The 24,572-nt window shown below is 41.5% G+C and overlaps 1 protein-coding gene across 1 annotated transcript; it reads right to left on the bottom strand.

Annotated features, from left to right (window-relative positions):
- Positions 1 to 218: 218 nt before the first annotated feature.
- lmbr1l (limb development membrane protein 1-like) lies at positions 219 to 24,572 on the bottom strand. The gene is made up of 17 exons (XM_080764900.1): positions 24,275 to 24,572; positions 16,523 to 16,607; positions 13,658 to 13,691; positions 11,734 to 11,873; positions 10,708 to 10,811; positions 9,636 to 9,759; positions 9,056 to 9,124; positions 8,846 to 8,910; positions 8,631 to 8,703; positions 7,646 to 7,735; positions 6,891 to 6,967; positions 6,706 to 6,783; positions 6,214 to 6,287; positions 5,342 to 5,432; positions 4,407 to 4,473; positions 3,895 to 4,056; positions 219 to 2,343 (listed from the first exon to the last, which is right to left on the bottom strand). Exons 1-17 carry the CDS (start codon positions 24,335 to 24,337, stop codon positions 2,249 to 2,251), a joined length of 1,491 nt encoding a protein of 496 aa, XP_080621026.1. The 5' UTR covers positions 24,338 to 24,572; the 3' UTR covers positions 219 to 2,248.

Genomic DNA, 24,572 nt, shown 5'->3' with positions numbered 1-24,572 from the left:
CCCATCACACTCGCACACGCCCGCCAAACACCAAGACTGAATAGCTACAGTATATTACCAGTAGACGGTCTCTCTCTGTTGTACCTATACCGTACGGTACGAATAAGTAAAAGGTGCTGAAGAAACTAATACTTTGAGTAAGTCACTAAATCCTACAGCCATCTGAAAAAAAAGACACAGGACTTAATTAGGAAAACAATGCATTTATTGCTTTTCTCATAAATGTGTGGGTGAAAAGCAAGTTTTAAGAACACCTGTAATGTCACAGAGTTTAAGAGTTCCTTAGTAAACCATTAAAAAAAAAAAAACAATGTCACCTTGAGAAGAACTATAAATACCCTTCCTTGGGTTTCAACTGTGCCGTCACATTTTCAACCATTTTCACACATTCAACAGTTTTCTTTTTACCGTTTAGATCCCATGGTCCCATAGTAGGTCAATATGTTACAGTAAAGACAGTGCCCAAATGCCCTACAAAAAAAATGAAAGGGTTATTTTTCCAAAACTAAGAACATTTCCCAGACAAAATGAAATGAGTCAACCTATAATTATTGTGCTCCATGTGTAATGACTGACCTGGTACACACAGGGATTCAGGCAACAGACGCAGTGAATTTGGGAGACGCTGCCCCCTGCTGGCGATCAAGCGAAGAGCTCATAAACTGCTGATACAGCAAAGGCAAACAGTGACACAGGATCACTATCATGTCAAAAACAAAATAGTAAAGCACAATTTTTGCATTTAATAGAATGCATGTTATCAACGAATAAAAATGCACATTGAATACATTGCATTGGAAAGATTGTCATGTCACATTCGTTCTTTGAGCAATAAATACAAAACTAACCTATTCACGAGTCCATAAAAGCTCGACCAAATCACGAAAGACAATCAAAAAAATCTCTGAAAAGAATATTACTTTTCTTTTCTGTATGCATTGTATGGATTTAAATTGCAGAAGTTAAAAATGTGCTTAAAAGTAAAACTTGCTATAGTAAAAAGTATTGCACCTTTCCCCCACAAAAAACAAAACAATTTCACAGTTTGATTGGTCTAAGGCTGACAGTGACACTTGGCATTTAGGAGACCCCATCATGGGGCCAAAGACTACATGTCTCGCATAAAGACAGTGTAGAGTGTAAAGCTATTTATTTTCATCATGTCCTACAATGTATTGATCTAAATCACAAGACATCCCCAGACAAAAATAAGACTTCCATCATTTAGAAAAATGAAATATGCTTTTTTGCGATTGATCTAGGCCTCTTAAAAGAAACGTTTCCAAAAATGTTACCATTAGCTTGTTCCCATATTTTCGATGGATCAATAGATGGTGTTATTAGGCACACAATGCCTCATTTGCTCCCATTAGAAACCTCCTCAACTTCCTCTCATTAACTAACACAACACCAGGGCAGTGAGAATGGAAGTTGTGATTCACGGGGTGAAGTCTTAAAAGCCTAATGTATGCTCGGTCGCACAGCAGTGTCACACGCTTAAAAATAGCAGACCTACAATCACAAAGGCGTGGCATCTGGGCCACATTGTGAGCTTGTAGGTCGGCCGTTTTCTAATGCACAGTCACCACTTGTGCGACAAAGCATGAACCCGGCTTAAAATAGTGGCACCACATTATGGAAGGGAAAGCGTGGGGAGGCTGCAGAGAAAAAGAGCACTCGCTCGACACAGAGCAGGAAAAGGAAATGTAGTCATGGCCACAACGTAATGTTCCAAAATAACTCTGCTGACTTTTACATGCGTTGACAGAGAAATGGCCAAATGATGGATCTCGTATGTCGTTTGTTTTCTTTTCTTCCCATAAGGCATCAGGTATTGTGGCAGGTTGCTTGTGGCAGGTTGCTTGCTGTGACAGATCACATTGCGGCAACACCCGAAGACCCCCCCCCCAATCATGGCCATGATCCCTTTTGTGGCGTTCCATTCATCATAAATGGCACAGGTAAATGCCGCGAGCAGCAAATGTCCTTGCCGCCCAAATAACCTGACAAACTGGGTTGGGTGGGGGGGCCCAGTTCGACCCGTCTAGGTCATTTAATAAGAGTTCAGCTCCCATTGGACAAACTTGCAGGAAGGTTCCTTCTACTCCCGTCTCCTGCATTGGAGGTGACCCAGATACCGATTGGCCAGAAGACTGCCTTCAAACTGCCTTTGATCCGACAGGTAGTCATTCCAGGGGAATACTAGTAAATATTCCATGGCTTAGGAAAGGCATCAGAATGGCGAGAGTCACTGGATCTTGGACAGGCCGCTGGCCAACAGGAGTCTGCTGAATGGTACTGTGGAGCGGGACACCACCAGGGGCAGACGCACACGGTGGAGACCTGCAAGACAAGGCAAATAACAACGGTATGACTAGGGATATATTGATATTGTAATGATCAACAAAATAACCATTTTAATCACTTTAAAACACACCTATGAATCCACCTTTCAGCAGGCCTAAGGGAAAGGAAATGATCGCTACATATTGTGTTCAATTGTGTTGCTTTCTCGTAGAATTCATACATAGCTTCATAGACTTGTTTGACAGCATTATCATCAGTGTTTGTTGGTTTCATGTTAGTGTATTTTCAGACATTTAACCACAAGGACTTCTTTTGGTGCTATCCCTTTTAGACCAAGTGATTGACTGTACTCGCCATTTTACATTTCTGTCTAATAAACTATTCAATTAAAACATCGATTTAATCTACAAGCTCACAACGCATCGAGACATCAAGCTTGTAGTTTGAAAATCTATTTTCGAAACATATTTGAAATATAAAACAGGGCTTAAGTGATTAAAAGCAGGAAAAGAGAACACGATCACTATATAACTATATATTACGATATACCAAAACCCAAATGTCTAATATATGATATCAATATATGTATGCCACCCAGCCCTGACTAAGTATAAAAAGGTGGAGCGGAATTATTAGTCACGTTGAGAGAAAATAGCTGATTTGGGCGAAATTTAAAAAAAGTCCCATCAATCACAGAACAAAAGCGAGCAGGGAGGCAGTGGAGTAACACGCCGTGCAGCTGAGATGCTATCTGTGCCATGAGGAAGGGGAGTGTGCGTGTGTGTGGCGTGTCTACGCTCCGAGCCGTTGTTTGTGTTGGGCGGAGGGGTAGAGGGTGTATGTCTGCTGTGACGGGGGCCCGAGGGTCCCCAAGGGGACCCTACTGGCTTCTTGTCCCTTTACACTTTTCCTGAAAAGAATTGTATACTTTATAATCTGAGGAAAAGAGACCAGCCCATAGGGAAATGTGTGTTGGGAACAATTCTACATTGTTCATCCAAGTACGCAGATAGAGATGTGCCGATACCATTTTATAACCTGTGTATCTGTCGATACAGAGTAGTACCGATCAGATACCATTGTGTAATTAAAAATACCCTGAGTCCAGGGACCCTCAGGGTTCCTTGAGGGGGTTCCAAATGGACCCTTACAAGTCTGTAACTCTGAGTGTACAAATGGAACCAAATGGACCCGTAAATTATGGGGGTCCTTGAAATTAAAAGGTTTGAGAACCACTGATCTAGGAATACATTAAAAAGAATCCATTAATAATAGTTAAAGTGCAGCTTAAAGTTGGTAAAATAATAATGTAAATTGTACAGTAAGAATATGAAAACAGTAGTGCAACATCAATTCAAAATGTTACTGTAAATGAAATCACATCATGTGATAAATACATGGTATCGGAATGGCATCAGACCATTACAGCATACCAGCATTTTAGTTAGTATATTTTCTGTCAGAACAACCCTATACGCAGACTTTGCAGCCTAATGCAAAGTCAAATCGTACAATAATTTTTTTTATAAAAAAAAGTACATGCAACCCAAATACACATGTTTTTGTTTTTTTGAATGACAGACTGACCGAATGCCCGGATGAGCTCCGTCTGTACAGCCCAGGTCACAGTCTTGATGAGAGAGGCGGAGGTAAGCCCAGCAAACACCATGTTGTAAAGGAACACAATGTAGAAGTTCCCCAGCCAGTTGTATCGGCCAAAATCTCCAAGTAGGTCAAAGCGGGTGATCCCTAAAAAAAAAACACAAAAAAGGGTATTTGATAATTGGTACAAACACAGAAATAATCAGTATTTGAAACTGGTTCAGTGAGTGGCCACAAGTCTAGGCCAGAGCAGCCAATAAATGCATACACACCCCCCTCTCGTGGACAGTAAGAGAACTACAAGTAGAAATGTATTGTATTCAGCACAATCTCGCATTATGTGTGTCATTATTTGACCCTGTTGTAGTTTAACCAATGTTCTTAGCATGTACACAGACCTTGCACTTCGTAAGCCACTCTGGATAAGGGCGTCTGCCCTTGTCCAGATTGTTAACTTCAAAATGTACAAATAATGCATTTTATGACTGCAGGCTTACCAAGTGTACGTGAAAAGACTGGCAGCGCTGAGCTGAGCACAAGCAGTGAAACGCAGTTCCCAATTATCTGAAGGTGGGAAAGAGAGGCACAAAATTTGTCAGGGTTAAAATGTGAACGTTTCGGTCGGCCGCTTGTCTTGAGAACTGAACATCAGACAGAACAGAATAGATACAGACACACAGTAAAATAACAGACATATTCATTTAACTAATGCCTTATTTATATCCCGACGTACGACAGCCACGTCCCGCTCCGAATATAGCAGGGTTCGTGGATTGGCTGTTTTAGTTACAGGAGGACACTGTCATACAACACAGTATACTGTATCATTTCTGTAGGACTGTCCCAGACTAAGGATTTGTATAGTCGAATCAGATTGGTCAAATGTTGTCTATAGTCCACACTGGCAGTCTTAAAAGAATATATCTTTTTGCATTATTTGAGAGATTGGCAGTCAAATCAGTCTGATTGCATAACATAAAAAAGTTATGCAACAGAGAATCATTCCATTTGGGCTGTGGTGGTGCTTAATGTCTGATTTAACATACTTTGTTTGGTTTCTCCCAATAAATCAAAATATACATCCTTTTTTCTTTTTATTCATTTTTTTACTTGATTCCCTTGATCGATTAGTCGCCTAATCGAGGTCATGCCTACGTTGCTGTCAGGTAGAAGTCCAAGCAAGTCCAAAACCGTTCCAAAACAACATTTTCAGCTTGTAGATCTGCAATTTTCTCCACTTTAGTACAACGCTCTTGTATGACGAATTAGGGCATACATTTGCACAAAAAAAAAGAAAAAATGTAGATACGCGGTTTACTGCCTGACAGCAACGATCAGGATTAAGACTGTGAAAATGGACCAGTAAGTACTGTACGCCGGCCGGGACCAGGTGCATATTACGGTCCACAGGCCCAGCAGCAGTTGGTCTAACCTGAGTGAGGTTGGTGTCCTGAGCACGAGGTACCAACCCTGTGAACAGAGGAGAGCTGTAGAACCCCACCACTGAAGACACCATCAGGTATCTGAGCAGAGTCACCGTTAGGGAGAACAGAACACAATAATGAACCACACAGTCATTAACCAACTTAGACCCGAGGTCGATTCTACAAAATGTCTTCTAAATCCTGACAGTTTTCTGAAAAACCTCATGTTTCTATGTCAGTGTCATATTTATTTTCCTACTCGTTTAAATTATGTTTTTGCATAGTATTGTGTATATTTGTCATTAATGTTTTTAGATGAATTGAGTATGAGGACCCTATTGGAAACAAGCCAATAGGATTGCCTGGACTCATCCTTTTAGCAGACGTAAATACAAATAAAAAAAAATAATGTAATCAAAATCAAATAATCAAAACCATTTATATGCATTTCCTCATGTTTTCCTTGCTTACTACTATAAATCGCTCTGGATTAAGGGCAGCTGCTAAATGCCTACATTTTAATCGAGACAAAATGGTTACAACTGGAAAGTTCCATCTGTACACACAGACTTGAGAACATGTCCTTAAAAAACAGCATAAAACCGGCCCCCGCACATCTGCAACACATTTCAAAGCCAAGAATGTGGTGGGAGGTAATCAAACATCACACACTGCCCAAATATCAAGGACGTTACACAGCTACGTCTGATGTCTCTGTCGAATTTATTTAACCACTTAATGAACGTGGCTCGTGCGAGACTATCTGTATGCTGTGTGTGTGTGTGTGTGTGTGTGTGTGTGTGTGTGTGTGTGTGTGTGTGTGTGTGTGTGTGTGTGTGTGTGTGTGTGTGCAGTGACATCCTGAGTGATAAAAGGATACAGTATGAGCACCACTTGTACCGCTGCTCCCAGTGACCCAAATACAGAGAATGAAACGGCTCCTAGACGAGGGTCCTGAAACACAGACCATCATCAGTCAGCTTCAGCAAGGGCTTTTAGAGGTGCTTTGACACTACTAGGAATACAGCAGTGAATCCAACTAATCGATAAAACAATAACCAATTTTCCTCAAATAATCGATTTTCAGAAATAGCCAATCTGCAAGCTCACAGTGCATTTGCATGACACCACTGTACTACAAATAATAAAAATAAGTGGTTAATCAGACCAATTGGTTTAGTTTAATTATTTGAAAAATCAATAAGAAATCATTTAGATTTATTTTTTTATTTGATTTGTTGATACACAATATGAATAATCAAATTCTCACTTCTCAATTATTAGATTTATCAAAAATACAAGATAGTAATCCATACAATAATCGAGAAGAAACCCTACACACACCACTGTCACAAAATGTATGTTGCCTCACCTCCATTCCTCTGGGCATGGCAGTCTCGTCAAAAAGCAGCTCCAGCACGTTGAAACACACCATCAACACACACACCACCTAAAACAGTGACACCATGTACAGCGATGAAAACACAGAAAAGGTCATGGCATCGTACTGTTGAGAGTGGGAAAAAAGGGCACATTTTGACATCAGCTCGGCTTTACCGTGAGAGCTAAGAGAAGGAGCATGGCCAATGGGTAGCTCAGGTTACGTTGCCATGGAGACGCCTTCCTGCGCATCTCTGCGGGGGAAAAGATACACATGAGAGATGAGAGCAGGTCAGTGTATGGGCGTACCGGTACAGTGTCATCTCTGGTGAGGAGAGTCTGGCAGTGAGAAATACATACTCGCTTGGCACAAATGGCATTCATATCAAATACAATTAAACACTACATTTGTTGTGGTGTGTGTGTGGTGGCTTAAACAGTTAGTGGAGAAATGGAGAGGAAGTCTCACACACTGTTTAACATCTCCCAGTAGAAATGTCTCTTCATTTGTATTATTAAAGAAATAAAATTAAAGATTAGAATTGACTCTAACCCCTTCTTTTCTCCAGAGTACCTATTGTCGTCCAGCACCTATCCAATTTAGTTTTTGGACATGCATGCTTCGTTAGTGAACAGACCATTACCCAACGGACACTAATGGGCAAGTCAAAGAATTCTCATGGCACACAAAACTATTGCAGATCTACGATTTGAAGTTATAGAGCTTTTGAAAACCCTTTTACAATTTAAAATTACAATAACAATAATGGCACATTTATTATTATTAATAAAAAAAAAGGTAAAAAGTTTCCCATATAATGACAAAAATAGAGACACCGGGTCAGCACACCCAGGTTTGAGAACCACTGCTCTATAGCGGCATAAAAACAGCACCAACAAACAAGAGCAAAAAACTCCTGTATATCCTTTACCCAGAGCGATGCGCTTGGTTTGGACCGCTTGGAGCTCTTTCCTCATCACCTCCATGTCCATGTTCAGATGAACCCAGCAAGAACCACCACCTACAACCACAACAACACACACTATATCACAACTAAATAAAAAAACACTGTACAAATATGTCAGAAGAACATGTTGTATCCAGTTGATCCCTATTCTGGGGGGGGGGGGGGGGGGGGTGAGCAATTATAGGAGAACAGATTTAGTATAGAGATTATAAATTCTAAAACATAACAAAGCTGTCGTTCACGGATTTGAACTGAGCTAAGGATATACAGTAGGATTCAAAATGGAGGACAATTTTCTTGTTGAGGATAGAGACATTTGCCAAATATTGGGAAAATTGGATCGAGTATGTAAGCCCATCGAGACCATATTTAACCCATTCTGACCTGAGATCAGATTCATACGAGGTTTCCACTGGACACACACTGGTCTGATTAACCCATTCTGACCCGAGATCAGATTCTAAAAATGTCAGTCGTTCTTCGATTTTTTCAAAAATAGCAGACCTACAAGCTCGTAGCGCGCCACTCGGTGGCGCGCTATGAGCTTGTAGATCTGCTATTCTTCAATAGCTAAAGCATAACATGATGCCAACACCAAAACGGGTTCCCGGTCAGAATGGGTTAATGTGACTATTAACCAGATTAACTATTAACCAAACATACGTTACATTGAGAATGCTTGTTTGTTTTATGTGTGTTTTTACATTTGTTTGGATACCGGTTTAACTTTTTTTTTTAATTTTAAAAAGAGGCATATCATTGTATAATGCCCGTCATGACAATCCTCATAAGAATGTGAATTACCCCCCCAAAAAATAAAGAAAAACACAGGGATGTAAAAGGGATGCCTTTTTACGTCTAGCAACCCAGATGCCCAATCCCTTGCCCCGGAATTCTGCTCCACTAGGGGGCGAGTCAAAACAGCAAAAAAAAACGTTGGCCCACTCACGGTTCAGTTGCCTGGAGAGCGAGGCCTCCTCCAGTTTTGTGCAGCTCAGAGTTTCTTCTACATTTTCCAACAACTGTGGGAAACAAGACAAGTTAGACAAGTCAGATTACTGGATTTTACATCCACTCCAGGGCAATAGCTAATTAGCTATGTGAAGTGGCCATTTGGTTCCTCATGCTCATACACAGAAAGGGCACGTTAAGGCTGTCACTCACCCGTGGTTTGACCAATAGGCTGCCAGTGACGCTGAACATTCGGGACAACCCAAATGGAGTGCACACTGAACAGGAAGAAAACAAAAACACTTTAAAATTCTGTACCGTTTTATACAGTACTTACAATAATTATTTCATCAAACACTACAGCTAGAGGTACCTTCTAATGCCAAGGCCTTGGCTTTGGCTTACTGATGTTGAAATACTTACACAGAAGTAGCAACACTCCAAAGAGAGAGATGCCAGAGTACAGGTAAGGCAGGTAGTACTCCCATAGGTCTGTAAATAAAGGGTTAAGAATTATTTCAGTTGTTCCCACCATGAAAGCCATTGGATAGGTAGCTAGCTAGCTACTTCAACAAAGTTAAAGTTAAATTACATCTCATGAGCCATTTTGAAGAGAGCCAATGCTCCTACAGCAATTTCCCCCTTTTTTTAAGGTTCTTTTTGTGTTTTTAATTTATGCGAAATTGTGAATTACGTTGAAAACTTTGGAAATAATAAAATCAAATGCAGGAAACAAAAAATAAAGGGATAGTGGGTCCAGAGTTTAAAAACAAGTGGGTTGCACACATCCAGTCCCTCACTGGTGCTGGACAAAAGGTTGATACAGTGAAGAAGACAGTGTTTTATCCTTTTAAAACACTGACATACACAGACACGACGTTTCGGCCAAATAGCTGGCCTTCATCAGGTCTATAGTGGGTCCAGACCCACTGTTTGGGAACCACTGGACTCTGTAAATTCCACTTAATGCAACATTGTGCCCAAGCAGCAGCAGCTGACTCACCGTACAGACTCTCCCTGGCCATGTTGTGGTGTAGGAGGGCCGACGCCACCCACACCATGCCCAGCACCAGCAGAGCCAAGAGCAGCAGCAGAACCACCGCCTCGTACACCCGCGCCATCACACCCTGCACACAGTAACAACAACAACTGGTTACATCGATGTACAGGCACAGGGGACATGCCATATGGAGAGAAACTACCATTATTTATCATCATCATCTAAAAGGTTTTAACCGCATAAACCCCTTTGTACTTATTGAACAGAGTTTTTAATTAGAAACCGTTACTGGCTACTGAACAAAACCTAAGCCTTAGTGTCGTCTGTGCTTAACTAATTTGCACTATACTGGTGCACATACAGAATACAGACTTTTATCATTTTCAGGCTTTTTGTGCTCTTTTTATTTTCCAAACTTCACTTCATCCTAGTATAGACCCACAGGGGTCTATATATTAGGCCAACTCATTTTTATTACCTCCACAGTGTCATGTATGACTGCACTGTTGGCGCTTGTCTGTGATGTGATGCGCGCAGGGTTTACAACACTACTGATGTTTACGACAGGAAAACGGGTACTAAAGTACAGGTACTAAAGTACGTATGCATTAATTTGCATACGTACTTTAGTGCCTGTACTTTAGTACCCGTTACTTTAGTTGTTGTTAACCGGCTTGTAATGTCCGCTGCTGGCTCTCAGTAGAGACAGACCTGTTCATCTCACCTCCATTTTCTTTGCTGAAAATGGCCGATCTGACATTTATCGTGAGCTCGTGAATGCATAGTTTTATCCACACAAACCCCTATCTATATACACTTAGTTGAACGGAGTGCCCCAAGGGATCTACAATAGCTCACTTATTTTTTACCTCTACACCAAATGTCTTTGCTGAATGTGCCTAATCTGCAGGCTCACAACGTGTCGCGGCCTGTTGTGAGCTTGTAGATCTATTTTAGCTGAACGTTATAATAAAGGGATTCAAAGGGATGCTAGGGTCTATGTGGTTAAAGGTGTGTGATGGTGCTACGTAGTACGTACTAGTATATTATGAGGTAATAATTCCAAAGCCTGTACCTTTTTGGACCCAGCAAAACCCTCAGACTCCGTGAAGAAGTATGCAAAAGGCATGAGGAAGACCAAGGACAGATTGGAGAAGAGAAACACCAGGTTCCACAAGCCTGATAACGAGGAAGAAACAGCATCCAAATGTTAGTGGTTTTCATTCCAAGCATTCCTCCTGGTCAGAAAACTGCATGTAATGTTGTGAACTATGTGCACTACCACGTGTGGCCATTGTGAGGCAGTGTAGTGTGATGGAAATGTCAGGTTTCACCATGGTACAACATGGTAAACAATATAAAAAGTGGGGGGGGGGGGACTCAATGACAGACAAACACTGCACTTTCAGAATACATATTTCCTCTGTGGAACTAAATGGCACATTTAATGGTTGGTTGTCAACTCAACCTTTCTCCAACACACTCGACACATCACGCTGCTGTGATGGCCTGGGGGAGTACAGACTTGAAAAACCACGTCTATCGAGCTCTTGTGGAGTAAACAGCAGCTGCAGAGATACATTTCTCACCCACATTAACACTGATGATGGATGAATGGACATTTCACAAACTGGTTTTCAACTTGTCATGAAGACAACACAAACACAGAGCATGTGTTCGAGCACGCTTTGCTGGACAAACTAAGCAACGATGATAATGTTTATAAATGACCTCAAACGCTCTTTCTGCATTATGTAATGGAATTTTTTAGATATTTTTTTTGCATCAAAACATACAAAACATGTTGTTAGGATACCTTCAATAAGTCAATATCGGGTGATAACATCCGTCTGGCTCCACACAAACCAGTTCACAAGCATGCCACACAGAACACAATCCATAATAATTATCCCTTTGTACACAAAGCGGGGGGGGGGGGGGGGGGGGTTGTATTGACTGAGCTCTGAGCAGTGTTCCTAGTTCGTTCCAATATAATTTTAAAAACAACAGGGCAGTGCCGTCTGTGGCAACAAAGCAGCAACTGTGAACTTCAGTGGTGTCAGCTCAGCTAGCAGGCGATAAATCAGTTAATCAGCATTACCATGGATGAGTGATCCGTTGAGCCACTGCATGTAGTAGCTCTGTGGGAAGGTGAGCAGGACCTCGTTGGACACGATGGACATGGGGAGCAGGAGCACCGCGCACACCGCCACGGAGAGCGTGAACGTGCACAGCCACAACCTGGAAACACACAAGAGGCAAACAGGAGCCGTTGAGTCAATATTTTCAAGAGATGCAACAATCGATTATTTTCTTAGCGATCATTTTATAGATTCCTTTTTTTGATTAATCAAATAATTGAGAAGTGTGTTTTAACTTTATTCTTTTATTTATACACATACACCAGTAAGACGCCTGAGGGGTGGCAGTGGGGGCAGAGTCTTGAGTGTACAGGGTTTGATGGGCCCAGGTAATTCTCAGGCCTGTTGAGAACTCTAGTTCGGGCGCGGCTGCACTAATAACTTTGGGGCAGGCCCGTCTAGAGTTTAAAATGGACAGGTATCAGTCAAAAGGGAGACATCGAAGAGGAAGGACGAATGGGGAAGGATCAACATATGGAATGTCAGAACAGGTCAGCTCCATATATGGATATCTAAGGGTTTCAGATGTACAGTTGCTGGCCAATATTGATGACATCAGGGATCTCCATCCCTGACGACACGTGATGTCACGTGATGCCTGGGGTTACCAACCAACCAAACAACTGACTGACGGGAAATGCACAATTTCATAGTAAATGCAACCTGCAGTCGCAATCAACGAATAAACATGAAAACAAGGGTCGACAAAATCAACTGGTCGATTAACCAATTAAGCCCTAATTTGAAGGTTTTCTGTTAAGCGCTGTCAACAAAAATAGCGGCAATCGTTGATCTACAAGCACACAATGCGTTACTTTTTTAAATAATCCATTACCTCAATTAAATTGAGTTTGATTAACCGTTGCACCCATATTCTTTTCCTGACACTATGTGCATTATGTTAGCGTCACCGTTTAGCCCCCTAGCTAAACAGTCGGTTTAGTAGATAGAGGGTATGCGTGTGACATCATCATCATACCCGGACGTTGGCAGGAACGCCTACTGAGTGGCAAAAAACTACTTTCTGGCCTTGACAGAAAGTTTGACAACCCACAGAAAAATTCTATCTGATTGCATTAAACGACATTAAACTCACTGTGCCACTCACTTTATGCATGCACATACCCTCGTCTATACTGAAGTCTAATTCATACTTCCTCATGCAGTATAGTATAGATCAGCCGAAAAATAATGCAAATAGTCAGCTATTTCCGGGTATAAATCAGGCTTCAAGGTCCTGTGAGGTTGGAGAGGAGGGAAGGAGAACTGTCAGCATGGAAGGACAAAGTGCAGGGAGGAGCAGCCTGGAGGTGCAGGGCAATAAAAGTGGCTTGTGTTGTCACTTGTCAGTCACAAACGGTATTGCCGTGTCCACTTATTATAAGTGACTTTAGTTGGGCTTGTTTTTCCTGTGAAGTTGCTTGTAAATATTGGTAGTTGTGGCGTTTTTTGGGGGGCTTGATTCTAAAGTGTAGCAATTTGCATATTTAGGCTTGTTTCCTAATATTGTCAAACATTTTCATGTCGAGGACCCCCATGCATTATTTTGTCAACACGGACCCCCATCTGGAAAGTGTTTTATGCCAGGGACCCTCATACCAGATTTGTGTTAAATGTTTTTTATCGTTATTAATTATTATTTAAAAAATAATTAAACTAAATATCTATTTTGTAGATAGTCTATTTTCAAATGGCTGATGGTGATGAACATTAGATTTAAATCGCTCATCTGTGGAGTGGCTTCTTTTGGGCTTGTTTTCGTAGACCTGGGCGCTTATTTCTGGCAACAACGCTCACAAAGCCTCCACGCTGACAGACACGCAGCGAGTGAGATCACAATGTAATGAATGCTGGGTCAGTCAATCATTAGGGCTTTTCACTTACGCAATTTTGTTGACGGTGGCATCTTCAATGTCATCTGAAAGGGGGGAAAAAAACATGTGTAAGATTATTACTATTATATAACTGATCCAGAGATTAGACGAGAGATAAACAAATCAATATTTGCTGGCATGTGGCGGTTACTATACCATGTCTCCTGTGTTATATAAAAAAAAGAAAAGGGACGCAGTATCAGGTAAAAGAATCTTGGCAACTGGAAGAGAAGCGTTGCAAATAGATTACTGTTACCCCGACCAGATAGGAGTTGAAAATGTAGGAATGTGAACAGGATCCGCTTCAGGGCAGATGAAAATTAGCGAGTGTGGATGGATTTGCTCATCTTGAATGATATGGGAACAGAAGTGAAGAGAAGAGAACAGAAGCAGCCCCCCACATGAGGAACAGAAGTGAGAGAGAAGCAGCCCCCCACATGAGGAACAGAAGTGAGAGGAAAGCAGCCCCCCACATGAGGAACAGAAGTGAGAGAAAAGCAGCCCCCCACATGAGGAACAGAAGTGAGAGAAAAGCAGCCCCCCACATGAGGAACAGAAGTGAGAGAAAAGCAGCCCCCCACATGAGGAACAGAAGTGAGAGAAAAGCAGCCCCCCACATGAGGAACAGAAGTGAGAGAAAAGCAGCCCCCCACATGAGGAAGCTCCTGGCCTCAGAGGCCCTCCGGTGGGGGGGAAAGAGAGCCTCCAAGTTCAGAAGAACACTTTGTTCAAAAGACTCTCGAGCAAAACATACTTCATGTTTTACACAGACCATAATGCCTAGAAAATTGAGTCCCCAAGGCAGGTAATGGTTTAGCGTTACATTGCAAGGTGTCTTCAGCGACACAAAAGGTGACAAAACTGAAGGTAATGATCTCGACACAAGTAAAATATGCTACTTTTCGGTAATTGAAAAAGCAAAAAAGTAATTAAAACCTAAATGGATTGGTGTTATGCCAAAAAACGTTTTATGAAGGTAGTTGACTCAGTCATGTACAGTAGAAATCCCAGTCTCAGTAAACTTGCACCAATGCCTTGAAATTGACAAAACGAAACACATTTTCTGTTTTGTTTTGTTTTTATAAATAAAGTTTTGTTTTTCCTCACACCGAGCTTTAGTCAATAATGTAGTTATGTAATAATTCATGCAGAAACATGCTCTTACAAGTACATTGCAAATGATGGCAAATCTGTGAAACCAGTTCCAGGTACGACTAGGGAGTGCCAAAAGCACTAGTCGACTTAGTAGTTACATATTGCATCATTTTCCGTTTTAGCTGAAAGGCATAGCCGTCGTTTTGTTGCCCATGCAGTTGATGACATCAACAGCAGCGGAGCCTGAATGCAAAGCATGTTTCCAAAGTTTGCCTTTTCCAAAACCCAATTAAATGAGCTGGCCATGATCCAAACTGAGCCCCAGCCCCACAGATACCACAGCTGGTTCCAATAAGGGGAACTTATTACATAACTTTTACTCCAATTCTAAAGCAACACTGTATGTTTTAGTAGGCGACTATAGCTCCAACTAAGTACATTAGATTTACTCATTTGGTTCCAAAGAGATTACATTATTTTTAACAGCAAGTGATCACGCATGTGTGGCCCGTACTTAAAAGTAAACAAGCAGCTAATGTAATGTCTAAATGAGATGCTCACTACGAGCTTGTACTTCTGCTATTTTTTTAAGTGAGAGAACTAGGCCTACTGATTTAGGTATTCGTAGAATCGGCCTCAGGTCTTTAATGGGTTGAATTGGTTTGCTGTTTGTCATTAGTCAACAAATGCACTCTTTGAGATGTTTGTGCCCGGTCAAAGGGGACTCCAGCTATGTATGATGTGCTGTGTGTTTATCTTGTAGGTCGTAGGAGCATTCTTCACCGCCCCTTCCCTCAACCAGACCCATGTGTAGACTGCCTGAAGCAGTGGTTATGTATGTTATGCAACTCCCTTTTACAATTTGCAGCCATGTGTTCTAGTCAAGGTCCAGAGCCTTCGCTGGATAATATATATATACAGTACACCTGGACTCAATGTAATCACACACAAGTATTCAAAAAAGAAAAAGTGAATTAATGTCACCCCCAAACACCAGGTATGGGTTAGTGATGTTTGACATTTTTTAATATAAAAAACAATTAAGAGTGTAGTAACAGCACTGATTCATTTAACCCATTTAGCCATGATCCTGAGCTACTACCGCCCAGTAATATCTAAAGACATTGGTGGTTACCACCATTACCGCAGATTTTAACCCGGTTTCCTGCACAAGTGCTGACATTTTTTGAGCCTTCCGGCTTGCTCGGGGGATAAATTGAATGTTGACCATCAGGTCAAAATGTGTTTCAGATCCTGTGTCTAGGTGAGGCAGGGCCTTTGACACAATCTAAATGTCTCAATAACCACCCCAATTGTATTAAAATACTCATACAAAATTACAGTTTATTCATAAAATAGTGCTGCTGATATGGTTTTAAATTTTGTAATTGTAACAACTTGCATCCAAGTTTGTACATTTTATACAACTTATTGCTAACTGACAGCTACCTACTGTAGCTACCAACAGAACCTACAATCAAAGGCACAACCAGTACCTATAATCTTCCACTTAACTACAAGGCTATTTCCTCCAGACTAGAGTCGGGGGTTTCCTAAGTCTAAGATACAAGTTATACGTCTGCACTCTGCACAGTGCTTGCACTGAAGGTGTGGTCTATATTGTCTTTCGAAGAAAAATTCCAAAACATGAATGTAACCAGCATGCTTTTCAACGCTGTCATTTATCCCTCCGGCAGTAGCCCAGAGTGACTGCTTTCACCTCCGAGCATTTTGTTATTCTTTTGTCTGCTTCAACGACCACTTTTTTCCCCATACTTACCAGTGATAAAGTCAGCAGTTTTCTTGAAGTGGGTGAGTATGATGTAAGACACCATGTAGAGGCATGTGAACAGCAGAACACAGATCTGTTGAAGCGAAGAAAGGAAAAAAATAAACATTAAATGAATACGTCATTATTATTTTCTTTTTTGCCTATGTATACCAGGGCATAGCTAAAGACAAATTATATGCTTTGGGTTGGAAGAACAGTTATCTTAGACATACAGTAAAGCACAGGCTCATTCACAAACAGAGTTTCTTAACTATGTTATGATCCTGGGCATGTCATAACATTCAGTGAAAACAGCCTGGTGAACAATAGAAGATCTATAAGCTCACTGCGCATAACGGGACACTTAAGGTGGTTGCACACTGGGCGTGTTTTTCGGAAGAAACACGCTCAGTGTGCAGGGACCTTTAGGCCCCTTTTCCACCAAAAGAACGTTCTAGATTCTTGGAACCATGGTGCTTTCACAGAACCGAAGGCCAGTTCCGAACCAACTTTTAGGATTCCGATTCTGAACCAATTCATTTTCAGTGGAAACACTCTCAACTGGTTCAATATTAGGCAGGACAAAAGGGCCACAATGGGCTTTTACATTGGCCAATTTCAGCAAGAAATCACACCTGTGTGAAGTGAGGGGAACTCTTATCATCGTACATCATCATAACGTAACAACTTAGACGTAAATTCTCCATTAATTGTCAATGGGGATTTAAACTTTGTGTAGGACAAAAATACTGATTTGCTCAGACAGGTGACGTAAATTCTCCATTCGCTCGGGCGGGGACCGGCCCTCGTAAGTGGGCGCAAGGGGTCGGCGACGATGTCGGCTACCCACCAATGGGAATTTAATTTGTGTAATACGGAAATCTAAAATAATAGCTGAATATAGGAGGGGCTAAAAAAAAAAGATGTGGACAGAGTATATGGCCCTGGGAGACCCTGGTCAACGAAGTATATAGACCGATTCAATAACGGGTCTCATGGTCGCAGCTGCAGGCAACGTATTTCCTGTAGGCGGAGAAGACATATCTGCGGTGTAAACAGTCGGCTCTTCTACTACATTGAATGGGAAAGTGACTGATGTTAGTGTGCTCAAGGCAAGCGTTAAGGTCATTACACACTGGCGAAGCGATATATTCGTGCGAATAATTCGCATGTTTTTAAAAACAATTGAAGTCCATGCAAGCTTCCACATCAGTGGCGAATGTGCGACCGTTTTCGCTCTTTATTTGTTCGCTCTGGTGTCGTATTTTGCAGAGATTCGCAGGCGAACTGCAACATGCAATATTTCGCATTTTCAGATCGCTTATTCGCATCGCGTCGCTAGTTCGCCAGTGTGTAATGACCTTTACTCTTTTACCTGCTTTTTACTAACACTAACTTTACAAAGATGCCCAGAACATCGGGATGAACCCGTGTAGTTTATGGCTGCTCCAACAGTGGTGGCAACATTCCACTTGAGAAAAACAGAATGTTCAAAAATATGGTTGAGACAAAGCAGTGAAAGGTCCTGAAAGATACATAACGTCAGTCTTAACCAATACCCAATCTTTCTGTTGTATGAACACAAGGATGCTGTACTTTATACATCATACTTTAAATGCTTAGTATGAGGCACACTAACATCAGTCACTTTCCCATTCAATGTAGTAGAAGAGCCAACTGTTTACACCGCAGATATGTCGTCTCCGCCTACAGGAAATGCGTTGCCTGCGACCATGAGACCTGTTTCTGAATCGGTCTATAGGGGAATATAGTGGTTAATCAACCATTCTAAGCTCATATCTCTGAGCCAGTGTATCTTATAGGCCAAGAGAGGTGGGACATGTCCTTGACACAGAACATCCAGAGAAGAGACAACAGGCACAAGTGATAAGGATAAAATACATCTGAGGGTACAAGGAGTGGTGCAAGTGACTGAGATAATGACGACATAATTGAGACCCACGCTGACCCAGAGAGTGCCATAGTTCTTAACAATACAGAGAGTGACACAGTTCTTAACAATAACCATACCAGACGGCCATATAGGTTGGCTCTGCAAGAATAATAGAAGGGGCCAAGTTTGTTATTCGTTTTCCAGTTCAGGCTAAAAACTAAAAACAGCAGAAAAATATGGCAGGCTGCATATTATAATGCTGACCTTATCTTACAGTAGAGTACACCATGATGTAAGCAACACAGCTACAGCGAAACAAATTAATGATGGGTGTTAGATTTAAGTGTGTCAGTGTACACTGACAAGTGACAATACAGGTTGTTTACTACAGTCTTTGCTTGCACATTGGCGCACCGAACTCTGATACACTCCATTTTATTAGCTTACTAAACTGCCATGTTTTTAAACTGAACTGGAAAACAACTATCAAATCAGGCAGCCTAGGGTTTCATGCTCCTTTAAATAAATCAAATGCATCACTTTAGAAAACAAAGATGGTGGCAACCTTTTGATACGGCTCTACAACAGCAGACAGATGGGGTATGAAGATTACCAGTTTATCCCAACATGGGGGGAGAGGTGGGGGGGAGGGGAGTAATGAACAAGTATGGATTATGTCTGGAGAATGATTAAGAGAGAAGAGAGTTAAATGGATAGTCTTTGCTGACCACAGAGGTCTTTCGCCAGAAACTCTTTGTGGCCTGCATATTTAGACTACTAAAGCCTGCCCTACTTTCACTTAGCAATCCGTTGTCTGCTGTAGCATTCAACCTTAGTATTCAACTTCAACCTTTTACTCCAAGGGAACGCTATTGTATGGCTACTAAAGGCAAACAATACTAATATCACATGATGCCAGCCATGCCTCCACCCTAAAGCTGGTCATAAGATTCTTAAATATTTGAAAGCAAACCGAAGCTACAATGAGAAGGACTCATATTCAGTAAAAATTTAGCTGAATGCAAGGGCGATTTGGGATATCAAAAACAAACATGCTGGCCCTGATTTCATGACATCAATAATATTCATTTATTTCATATTCCATTTCACCAGAAAAAACTGAGAGGCAAACCTCCATCAGTTGCACCACTCAAATGTAATATAAACAATTTGGTACCAAAATGTGTGAGACCATGAGGTGGGTTTCTGTAGCAGGGTTGGGACATGGTTTTGGATGGAAAAAACCTATTTAGAAGTTTCTATATTTTTGTTGTTAATATTTGAGAAACCAAATTTAAAAAAATACCTTGAAGGGGAAAATAAATGGTCAACTGTGCAGTGCTAAATTTGTTTCAAACAACGATAACACAAATATAGTACACTTTAGCCAGGAAAACTGGCTTTTTGATGACACTGCTATCTCTGACACAGCATAATGGGTACACACACACACACACACACACACACACACACACACACACACACACACACACACACACACACACACACACACACACACACACACACACACACACACACACACACACACACACACACACACACACACACACACACACACACACACACACACACACACACACACACACACACACACACAGTAAAACCCTGAGAGAGTATACATTTGGCACTGTCAGAGGAAGAGCAACAAAGGGGACAGGATGCAGGGTCTCGTCTCAGAGGTGACAACAGCAACAGAAAACAATAGGTGTAAAGAAGAACCGCCAGAGCATGGCAGTACAGTATGTGACAACAGGGATATGGACTTGCCTGTCAAAACCGGTTTGCAAGGACGAAGATTCAATGCTGCCTCAATGTACTTATGATTAGAATAAATCACCATTTTATCCAAATCAGCCAGCCGCAACTCACGGAGGTACTTTAGTAATATGATTGAAATGTGTGTAAATAAAAATCCATGTTTCAGAATTGAACAGCTGTATAGACTTATTCAATATGTAATACTATACTATAGTCACTATAGTCTAGTAGTGTGCACACCACAGAGTAGAGGAAAAGGGAAAGTTTGAAACGGGCAGAAATATCCTTGCTTTAACAACAAAATGGAGAGCTTCTTTTATTCTAAACTATGAACAAAGGAAATGTTCTACAGTAGTGGATCCATGGACATAATGGTACAGTAGCAACAGAGGGGATCCCCTCCCCCTATTCTATCCAAGAGTAAAGAAGTTGAAAAGGCTGACCCAATTCTCAATGCCGTCGCCAACAATAAGATTGGGCAAAACAAAAAAGTGCATGTGCTATACTGTAAACAAGTGATCAAACCGTTGCCATGAAACAAACCTTCACTGTTTCATTCATTAAAAAGGGAGTGCTTATGATACCGACAGATAAAGTGCACACTACCCTCCTATAATGACAAGCAATAGTTGAAAGTCTGCCCCAATCAAATTTTATTTTGATTGAATACTTTATTAGTCTTAAAAGTAAACAGCAGCACGTGGTACAGTAAGACATGCGATGTCACACCCTAGTACGTGTCAATAAAGGAAGGGAATTGACGTTATGAGTGAGTTGGAGGTACAAAGGTGCTATCCTTCGCCTTCTTTGGCTCCTTTTGTGGCTTGGGAGCTTAAAAAAATGTATATTTGGACGTCCTGTCTTGATTTTTCATGTTGCAGGTCCTTGCACTACAATACGCAACCATAGGTTTGCGCAAGGACAGAAAAGGTATCACTGTTTGTATAGGATCCATCATCCGTCTCACAAACTCAGTCAATGCTGATGCCTGTGTTGTTTGCACCTCCAAAACAATGGCAGACTGCCACTCTGCCATGCCCCAAAGTAATGTGTGTCTCTCAAAGAATTGTCACACAAACTAACTAATCATAGGCTACTTCATACCAAACAGAAATGTATCAATTGAGAAACGAAGGGCTTATAACAGCGCAGCTGGCAATGGTCACTGGTACTATTCTAAGATGGATGCAATTTTGCAGCTTTCAAATCAACAACATGGTAAGCACAACAACTATGTTCAATAGTTCAGTCTAAATTGTGAGTACAGCGAGGGGTGGGATCAAGCAGAATAAAGCCCCTTAGTCCAAGGACTGTAGGTAGAAACACGTGTGCTTGACTGGCAATGCCTAAGACTGGCAGCACTTTGCCAGCTGTTGAGAGCAGAGTTTAGGGGGGCGCTCAGCATCCATAATCATCTCTTTGTGTTAACAGACCACAGGAACTGAGAATTTGGCCAAACATTTTTGAAGGGCGCTAGCCTCTCCTATACAGCTTTTGTCCCCACACTTCTCAATATATGCCATTGACAATGAAAGGAGAAATTGGGTCAAATGTCCACCAAATATGATGTAAATCAACACAAAGTTCCCCCGACACATTTGTGGCTATTTGAAAACAAGCTGAAGCACAGATTTTTCACCTATCTTTACAACTTCCTTCTGCAAAAAGAAGGAAGCTGACGGCTGACAGCAGCAAACGTCTGTGTTAAGAAATGTCACTGTAATTGAACACACTCAGTTTCCAGGGGAACTGGCATAACAGAATTCGGCCTCCTCACTAGCTCAGGTTGGGCTAAGTGTTGTTTACTTTAGCGCATTGTGTACAAATGTCTTAGATTAGGCTAAAATCGAATCACAAAAAACCCATCTATGGCACCGTGGCACGGCTCGGCCCAGCTGTAATCCAAACAAAAGCAATGTAATTATGTTGTGTGTTCGGGAGCTAATAAATGTAGGACATTTAGAGAAATGTCTTAATGTAATATTTGAAGCTATAGAAGTCCTAAAACAGAATGTCCTAGCCTACGCCATATTGCAGTTTATCCTCCCAATTAGATTAAAGCAAACAACACATAATATTAATAACTGCCATCACAGCCTGGCCTACTAAAACAAGAGATCTTCAAACATTCAGAAGTAGTGTGTCCCCAGCTAAATTATTGATAGTTAGGAAACAAATGGTCCGTAACTCAGAATGTACAAATGGTACCACTCTCAAGAGTAAATCAACACTGAGGATTTTACTGTGATGGGTCACGGTGAACTACAGCCATGTAGTGAGTGAACAGTGACCAGCAGAGATAACAGTTGACCACGATGATGGCGAGTCGAGTGTTAGTAATCTGAACACTTGAGGTGGCATGTCCAGGAGCTTTTAGGGGCAGTGTGACTCAGACCATAAGAGCATTAGGTTAGGTGAAACTGAAAACAACAATGTCAAAATAAGGGAAATGGTATAAATATTCAGTGTTCTTTGCAATACTCCTCTCACTGGAACCGTGATTTGAAGAAACTACGTGCTCAGCTTGTGGTTACCAAGCAGTGTAATCGAGTAATGGCCTCTTGTCTAACACAAAACTGGGGGAAAAAATTGTTTAGTTTCACCATCGTCATTCATTGTCTGTGTGGAACCATAATGTGGTAACATAATATACTCAGCTATTCATGACCTATCTTTAGAGATCTGTATCTCTTCTGCTTATCAAGGATATTTCATACGTGTAGACCAGAGAGGTAGGACAATGGTGAACACACATGGCAAGCGGCTGATCAAACAGCCAGGTCAACACAGCAAATATAACTCAATCAGTAGCAAAAGGCTTCAAATCGATGTTTGTTGAACAAACACTTCATACTTCCTTCCATGTCTTAATATAAACAGAACAAATGTGAAGACAGAGAACAGAACTTATCCCATTAACTATGTGTACACTTTAGAGAAGGTGCATTCATGCATACATGAGTGACACTGTGCACAGTCCATAGTGCACATGGTGTCCTCTCCTACTGCACAGGGGGGATGTAATGTAAGTAAATGCTATATATTATTTATAGACCAATAGATGTCAGAAGATCAAAGTCTAGGAATTTCTCTCAATATGCAGGCAATGGCATGCGAGCCTGCATCAAGGAATACAGCCCTATAGAATGGGCTCTATATTTTGTCTTTCCATGGCTGATATGCCACATGTTGCAAGTGCAACCAGCCATTGGCTACATGATATAGCCAGCAAGTGCACCAGCAGGCATATAGTATCATATACCTCTTGGCAATCAGAACATGTCATGGAGTACAGTAAAGGAACAGCTGCGATTTCTGGGTTAACGATCACAATCTAACCTGATCTTCAAGTTAAGTCTGACATTCAGATTGTACTGTAGTCACTTGAGTTCTTAACGTGGGAAGAATCAGATATAAATTTATAACGTATATCACGGATAAATGCATTACATGCACAACAATCTTCAACCAGGTCGAATCGAGCCATGACAACTGACCATAGAGTATTAAAAGGGAACTGACACCAAACAGGCATTTAAAAACAAAGAGAGACCCCCTGGACGGGATGGGTCATTTCGGGCCAGCAGTTTAAAGGGCCCCGGGGTGTTACAGAGAGATTGGCCCCTTTGTATTGTGTCTCAGTCTCCGCCACATTCCTACTATAATGACCAGCTGCGGCCATCCACACAAGCGTCTGTGTAGCCTGCTATAATACCGTATAGCTGACTGGTCGCCGAGTTCACCATTCACTAAACTCAAATAGCCTATCTACAAGCTCACAGCGCGTCGCCTGGCGACGCAGTGTAAGCTTGTAGATCGGCTATTTGCGGCTAGTGAACGACACCTCCGTACGATGTAGTACAAAACAAAGGCTTTTTAATCTACAGTTAAAACTACCAACGAGCGTGTGACATACAACCATTAAACCATTGAGCTGCATACAACACGCCAGAGCGGCCAGACTATAAAAACGTGTGTTGTGCAAGAAATGCATTTAAAAGGATCATTCTTGTGCTTTTTTTAAAAAACTTGAGGTACATATTCGTTATTCATGTGGCGGTTTGCGTCAGTCAGTTATAATAACTTACTATAGTCTCCCGGACGCGGTTGTGGAAAAGTTGCTCTCTAATCGACACGTCGTCCGGGTCCATTCTCCCCCGCAACCATAACACAGTGTGTCCTGTCCCCCTTGTCCTGTCCTCCCTGTCCTGTCCTGGACCTGTCCTGGACCTTCTTCAGAAGCACCGTGGCAAGGAGACCATCATCTCTTTTACACTGATATAATACAACGTGGCTGTCTGTCTGTCTGTCTAGTCTGCTGCTTCGCTCTGCCACATTTTGTAATGAAGGTGGCCCGCTGACTGTGTGTGTCTGTGTCTCTCTGTC

Source organism: Protomyctophum bolini (genome assembly GCF_963924005.1).
Source record: "Protomyctophum bolini genome assembly, chromosome: 5".
In the NCBI taxonomy this organism is placed as follows: domain Eukaryota; kingdom Metazoa; phylum Chordata; class Actinopteri; order Myctophiformes; family Myctophidae; genus Protomyctophum; species Protomyctophum bolini.
The sequence above is the reverse complement of the archived record's forward strand: the minus strand, read 5'-3'. Positions and strand labels throughout refer to the sequence as shown.